This window comes from Tasmannia lanceolata, unplaced genomic scaffold (genome assembly GCF_043159265.1).
Source record: "Tasmannia lanceolata isolate RefF3 unplaced genomic scaffold, GAP_Taslan_0.1 ptg000016l, whole genome shotgun sequence".
Classification (NCBI taxonomy): Eukaryota; Viridiplantae; Streptophyta; class Magnoliopsida; order Canellales; family Winteraceae; genus Tasmannia; species Tasmannia lanceolata.
The window spans coordinates 7843392-7850934 of NW_027518693.1; the positions used below are offsets into that span (position 1 = coordinate 7843392).

Sequence of the window (7543 nt, forward strand, 5' to 3'; positions counted from 1 at the left end):
AAAGTGGTTTTGAAGTTCATAATGTGTCACTATATTCGACACTGTTCTTTATTTAAACCATTAATTCTAAGCGATTCCGTTTCCCAGTCGGAATCACAATTCTTTGTTCATTCACAACTAAAATAATGAACAAAGTGTACAAACATGTGTACATAAAACCCGCTTTCAAGTTCCATGAAAAATAGAAATCAAATTTGGGTTCAGAGGGGTGGAAATCCCCTAAATCCGGATTTACCCGGCCCAAAACCCAAAAAAAAAAATTGACTCAAAATCAAACAAATAAAACCAAATTTTGTTGAATTTACACTGTAACCATATAATACGGTGCTCAAATGTAAAAACTGACTCCAAAAATGGGTTCAGGAGGGTTCCAAACCCCTAGAACCACTATTAGCCAGACCCAAAACCCCAAAAAATGGCAGAAATGGCTCAAAAATGGTCCCTGGGCGGTTTGGGTTGGGTCTGCTGGGCCCATACAGGTTTTATGGGCCTTATCTGTTAACTGGGCCTTTCAAAAATCGCGGATCCTTGATGGATCCTTAACGGGCCTGCGCGGCCCATCGGCCCATCACTATTCATCATCTTTTCCAACAGCTTTTTTTTTAAATTCCAGAAAATCCAAAAAAAAAACAACAAATTTCAATTTCAATTTCTGGGTTCATTTGACATCGGATTTAGGCACCGTTTGTTGCATTGGACTCGTCTCTCGACGAACTTCACATCCATGCCGGAAAATCACCGGTCGGAGCAACCGTTTTTCGGCGGCACGTCTTTTTCCGACAATGTCAACAAATTCCCAAAAAATAAAATTTTCAATCGGATTTTCTCGCTGTTTTCTCGCTAGAACCGTGGCTCTGATACCACATGTAAGAGGCAACAGATCTTGGCGATTGAACATTGAGAAAATTACAGAACAACAGGGATTGAATTGAAATAAAGAAAAACATACCGGAAGCCATGAATTGGGTTTTTCTTTTTCTCTGAGTTTCTCTTCGCTCCACAACCGTCGGTGATGGGGACCGGTTTCTTTCTCTTCAAGCGTGAATTCTTAAAGATTGAAACGAATTTGTTGTGAGCAAATAGGACCCAAGAGTTCATTTTTATAAGCGTTTGTGGGAAGAGATGCGACTCCTCATCGCGCCGATCCCTCTCCCCAAACGTCTCTTTTTTTCAAACATTTATACCTTTTCACACGAAATGATCTTGACCGTCGATCTTGCAACAGCCATATCCACCGTTAGGAAATAATCCTAACAAATTGGTCTGAGGTCTTTGCTTGCATCAATGAAATTTGGTTAATTGATATTCCCAAGCCAATCATTTCAAACTGCCCACCAAGTTTAACTCAACTTAGATAACCAATGGGAGATGACAAACTCGCACCCCTGTTACCGTGAATTGGCGTCAAAAAGAAAGGAGGGTATTCGGCAGACTTGCTTTTTGACGTCAATTCATTGTACAGGGGTGCGAGTTATCCTAAATGGGGTGCGAATTTATCATCTCCCTTTTCTTTTTCATACAAAAATATGTTCACCCATGATCCATCATATAACCTCCCATGATAATGTGATCTATTTTTAAACTGTAGAAATTTCACATAAAAAATGGGCGTGTCTATTAATTTGAGTAAATGAAAAACACTTCCACCACGTCAAACAATCAACAATGGTCCTTTGACGATGAAAATATGCAATAGGGGTGTGGATATCAAAACAGGAGATATTTAATTGGGCGCAAGTGCAACCCGGCCTATTTAAAAACTCGGAGGCCCTCCTCAAAGATAGAAGCAAAATCAACATGCTCATGTTTTGGTAAAGCCAGCCCAACCTCGACCCCACCTTCTTCGTCTCTTGTCTCCGCAAGTGACATGGCACCCGTTCCCTCTATAGAAATCACCTCAATTTTCTTGGGCCCACCCCATCCGAAATCTGTGTCATATGCCCGAAATCTGGGCGAACCGGCCACTGATAGGACCAACTCGCCCGATAAAGATAATAATTTCGGAATACAAAGCTCGGCATCTTTCAAAACATCCTCATTCATTCCCTGTATCGCTTTCCGAATCGCTTCCGACCCTACCACCAACCCGTTCTCTCCACCGAGTTCACTCGCCTTTAACTCGGCGAAAAAACCAATGACACAGTTCCCGAAATAAGCAGATGGTATTGGTGGGTCCAGGCGGGCCCTACAATCAACAGCAAAGGCAACATGGACTTTTCTTTCCCCGACGACCTTTCGAAGTTTGACTAGGCAAACCCACACATATGCATAAGTTAGCACGAACGACGAGTAACGGTAGGGTTTTTCGACTCGGGCCAAGACCCACTGCCTAAGCCTCTCGATATCTGACCGAGCCAGCACGAACGTGGCTCGAACCACCTCCTGATCATCAGTCTTCTTTACCTCGAACTCTTTCACTCTATCCTTGACGTTAATTTTTTCCATCTCTATGAAGTAATTTCTCTGGATCTGTTCGAAACGTTTAGCCACAGTTCTATCGATGATAGGGGGAGATGTAATAACCGAGAGATCTCCTCCAGATCGACAGATGGACGCCCAAGATTTCCTGAAGTGGGTGATGCTACTCCCATCGGCTGCTGTGTGGTGTATCGACATCCCAATAGAGAAGCCGGCGTCGGGAAATAGGGTGACTTGCAAGGCGAGTACCGGGTTTTTTCCGGCGTCTGACGGGGATCGAAGAGGAGGGAGTAGAGTATGGAATTCAGTTACATCTCGGGCGTGGTTCGCAGTGAGTCTGTAGAAATCGGAATCGGACTCGGCTATGATTAAAGAGACCGAGTCACCGTTTATGTAACTGATCTCGTGGTTGCCTGTTTGTTGGGAGAGAGTGAGATTGCCAGCAAGAGGGTAGAAGAGTTGGAGGGAGAGGGAGAGGGAGTTTTTAAGGTTGGGAAGGATGGTTTGTCGGAATTGAGTTGTGGGGAGAGGGTGGTCGTAAAAGAAGAGTACTTGGACGGGGTTTAATTGTAGCCATAGGATGTCAAAGTAGGTGAGGGTAATGGAGGCGTCCGGGACTGAGTTGAGTGGCGGAGAGACTCGGGTCTGCTCTAGAATTTGCACCTTGTGGGGAGGAGCCATAGAGAAAGAGAGAGAGGGACGAAAATAGAGAACAGATGTAGAATAGTATATACTGTGAAAACAAAACCAATACTAATAGAATAGTATAAGGTGCAAGGAAACATTTGGAAGATTGAAGCAAGTAGGGTTTGTGTTTAAAAAAACCCTCTGCAAATCGCATGCAGCCAGCTCAAATTTTGAATGTGAGGTTGCTGGTCTCACACGCAAATCCAGGCATACTTGTTGCGGGTATTGACTATTAGTAGAATGAGTAAAATACTCTTTTGGTGGGAAAAGTATTTTCGTCATTCTAGGCGTAACATGTTGGAAGTCTTTTCCTTTTTCTCTTATGTGTGCATTCATTTTAGGTGATTTTATATGGCGGATGCCGATGTAAGTCGGTATTGGAGGTACTGCCCTTGATGTTTCATCCAACAGCGCCCTTTTTAAGGTGCTACTGCGGGATCAAGTATCACGGCCCTACTGAGTTGTATGTGCATTCATCGAATAATTTCTCCTATGTATATAAAATTTAATAGGAATTTGCCAGCGTCCAAAGCTTTTCGCAGATGGTTTGTTGCATGTCAAACCAGCCACCTTGGGAATGAAGACAAAAGCTGCAGAAAAGTAAGCCTACCATCTGCGAAATGCCTTTAGCGATGGATGCTATCAAATCCCAAATACAATAAAATATAGGGAAATGATTACAACACTACAATGTTATATAAAGATGCGCCGTTTAGTATTTGAAGGGCTGTCAGGAGAGTATTATTGTTTTACCTTTAAATACTAAACGGCAAGATGAGTTGCGCATGAGAGAGCATCCACATAGGGCGCTGAAATCATTTCCCTTTGAATATATTGTATTTGGGATTTGCTAGGGACCATCGCACATGGGATTTATAGGATGGGCTGTTGCATGAGAGAGCATCACATAGGGCGAATTAAATGAATAAGACAAAACCTATTGCTATGTGGCTGCTTCTCATGTTCCGAGAAATGCCATCTCTGATGGTGCCTGGCAAATTCCATTGTATTTTGTATTGAGTTTTGAGGAACGAAGAAGAAGATTTGAAATGTAAAGGGGCTGCCCGGTCAATCCTTCAGGAGTTTCCTTTGTGATTCAGAGCGTATACTTTCAAACTAGTTACAGACCCGTGCGATGCACGGGGCGAGGAAAAAAAAAGCTTTAAAATTGTGTAAAATTAAAGATTCATTCGTAAAGACATGTTTAAACATGAAGAACAGAGAATTTAAAATTTAACAGTAATAGATTTAAAACTCAAGAAAACAGTAAAGTTTCTTATTGATCTGGTATGTTATAAGCATATTCTATAAGATCGTGAAAAAGGCAAAATGAAAAGATAAATCCATATATAAAAAAAGCCTTTTCTCCAAAGATGATGAGCAGAAGCTTATTGTCATTCAAATATAGGAAATTATAGAAAATAGAAATCCTGGATGAGATGTTGATTGCAAACGATCCATAAAGAGAGCTCAAACGGAAAATTTTTACCAAAATCGCCAATATAATCAGACCCTAGATTTTCAACAAAAAAGGAAAATAAGAATGAAAATTAGAAATAAAGAAAATAAAAGAGAGTAGAGATTAGTATTCTAGTTGCAGACCCGTGCGATGCACGGGGCGACATGAAAACTTTTTCCCTTTTTCGATTGCATTAACACTTCACTAAAGAAAATGAGAACCACCATTTTTTTTTGCTACATGCAGAGAGTGAGACCTCATTTTTCAAAGGTTCCTTGCTATATATGAATGAGCAGGCAAATCCACAAGCCTGTTGTTCCTTTGGAAAAAAGAAAGAAAAAAGAATTAAATAGTATTTCATATGTACTTTCATGAATGTTCCAAGTCTATGAATTCATGATTATGTGGATAGAACTCATAGAAGCAACAAAATAAGTGTAGAGGGCGTGTAAGGATTTAATGGGCCTACTGATTTAAGAAATTTAAGAAGGCTGTGTACAATCAAGTAGCTCTTGTTTATGTGCTCACCAGCTGATAACAAACATTTAATAAGTTTGAATCCTTCACTTTTAGGCCTTATTTCTTTTGGATTTTTAGAATGGACTGATTATTGGGTTAAAACTAAATGCAATTTTCAGTCTTAAAATATGTTTTGGACTCAAAAAATCAATTCTCAATACAGCCAAAAAAAGAAAAAATGAATGAGGATACCATATTCTGATAGGAGGAACATGAAACAGAGCTGAGATTTGGTAAAAGAAGTAAAATCAGAGATTTAGAAGAAAAACCACCTTGAGATGTCGTTCTACTTCTAGGTTTGTTAAGAATTGAGTCAATAACATATCCTAAAAAAGGAGTAAAATTGCAATAGGAAACGACAACCCGTGCATTGCCAATGACCAAAAATAACATTTTAGAAATTTTTAAAATGGGCAACAGACCAAAATCTTTATAATAATTTTTGAAGATTTTGTTGAAGAATTTTTGGCAAAAATAATGGGAGAGTTACTACTTTAGATTTTTTCCTAACTCTTTGCAAAAATATTTGTGATTGGAAGGAAATCTACAATGGGAAAACAGCTTAGCAAAAAATAATGGGAGTGTTTGTGATTGGAAGGGAAATCTACAATTGGAAACAGTTCTGTGTATAGACCCTTAATTTTACTGTGCAATTGGGGACTGTGTATAAACCCTTAATTTTATTGTGTATACACAATAAAGTCCTGTGCTTAGTATTCTAAAAAACTATCTATAACCCTCTCTCTATCTACAAAATTGCATTTTTTTTAATTTCGTGTGTATCTATTCATAGAAGTCCAATAGGCATTACTCTCCATAAATTATAGCGTGTATCTAATCTATACACGCAACTTCTATGTATCGTCTCTCTTAAGAGAGACAAAAATATACATGCCAGTTTTGTGTATAGACCCTTAATTTTAGGCGATATTTCCATTCATTGATTTTAGCCTTTTTTTTCAAATCCAAAATAAGAAGCGTATTTTACTATTTTAGGAGATTTAATCTGTGGAGAGATATTATTTTAATCAATCCTTGATTTTTGGCGATTTTTCCATTCCTTGATTTTAGGCGTTTTAAATTCCGGGTGCCACATCCCCTTAACAGGTTTTTAAATTTCATTATTAAGGTTACGTGTGATAGAGGAATACATGTCAATTTTTAGAAATTCCGCATGGAGCTATATGCAGAAGTTGCATGATATATGATCAAGTTATGAAATATTTCAAAAATTTTTGTAAAGGGATCACATTCCAAGTTAGACGGATTTGTTGATTTTTTCTTTATATATGGGTTAGAATTATTTTCAAAAATTTTATTCTTGAAACAACTTTTCAAAATCACTTTTGAACTATTATATGCTTTTTGAATATAGTGATATCTTTCTACGTAAAACTCTAATGAAATATTTCAAAGTGTTTTGTAAAGGGATCACATTCCAAGTTAAAAAGATTTGTAGAGTTTTTATTTATATGTGGGTCAAAATTTATATCTCTAAATTAAAATTTTAAAATCACCCTTGAACTATTTCATGTTGCTTTGAAGATAGTAGTATCTTTCATGCTAAGATTTTTCTGAAATATTTCAAAATATTTTTGCAATGGGATTGCATTCTAAGTTACACAAATTTGTAGAGTGTTTCTTTGTATAGGGGTTAGAATTAGTTTCAAAATTTCTATCTTTGAAATGACTTTACGAAATTACCTTTGAACTATTACATGCGTTTTGAAGAGAGTAGTATCTTTCAATCTAAAACATTTATGAAATATTTCAAAATATTTTTTAAACGGATCAAATTCCAAGTTAGACATATTTGTTGAGATTTTAAGCTAAATGTTGATCTTCTATTAAGTTGTACGGCTCTTTCATATAGTTATACGGAGGTTTCAGGAGTCTTACGACATTGCAACTATTTTTTCGCCCAAATCAAAACCCAAATTTGTTTCCACGAAATTTTTTTAGTTTTATAACTAATGTTTAGTTCAACATCGGATTAAGCCTAGAAGTAGCGACTGAGACTCTATGTCTCTAGCTAATGATTCTACAATCACAACCACAGTGCCTATAAAATGTTACCTAATAGACCTCATGTCAATATCATATATGACATTAAAATAATATACCAACTTATAAATAAAATATCCAGAAAAGTGACCTTGAGAGCATTCAGCAGTAATATCCACAACCTAATTAATTTAAATCCCAATTTTTGTGTAAAAGAGTGCGGGTGCACACACGGATATAGGCTACTGATATTTGGCACTACTAAAAAATTTTCCCTAGAGAAAGAACAAAAGATAATCGTTATCATTCAAGAAAAAACTTACCTTGTTCATTGATTACTTATATTGCTTGTTGAAAATATCAATTGTTCATCTATTACTGATGTTGTTTGTTGAAAATACAAAGAATTTTCACTGTTTTAAATCGGAATCAGGCTAAAAAAAAAACATGCACTCA

General features: G+C 37.4%; 1 protein-coding gene across 1 annotated transcript; it reads right to left on the minus strand.

Annotated features, from left to right (window-relative positions):
* Positions 1 to 1604: 1604 nt before the first annotated feature.
* Positions 1605 to 3178, minus strand: LOC143848696 (malonyl-coenzyme:anthocyanin 5-O-glucoside-6'''-O-malonyltransferase-like). The gene has a single exon (XM_077357691.1). The coding sequence runs from the start codon at positions 3097 to 3099 to the stop codon at positions 1750 to 1752; it is 1350 nt and encodes a 449-aa protein (XP_077213806.1). The 5' UTR covers positions 3100 to 3178; the 3' UTR covers positions 1605 to 1749.
* Positions 3179 to 7543: the final 4365 nt, after the last annotated feature.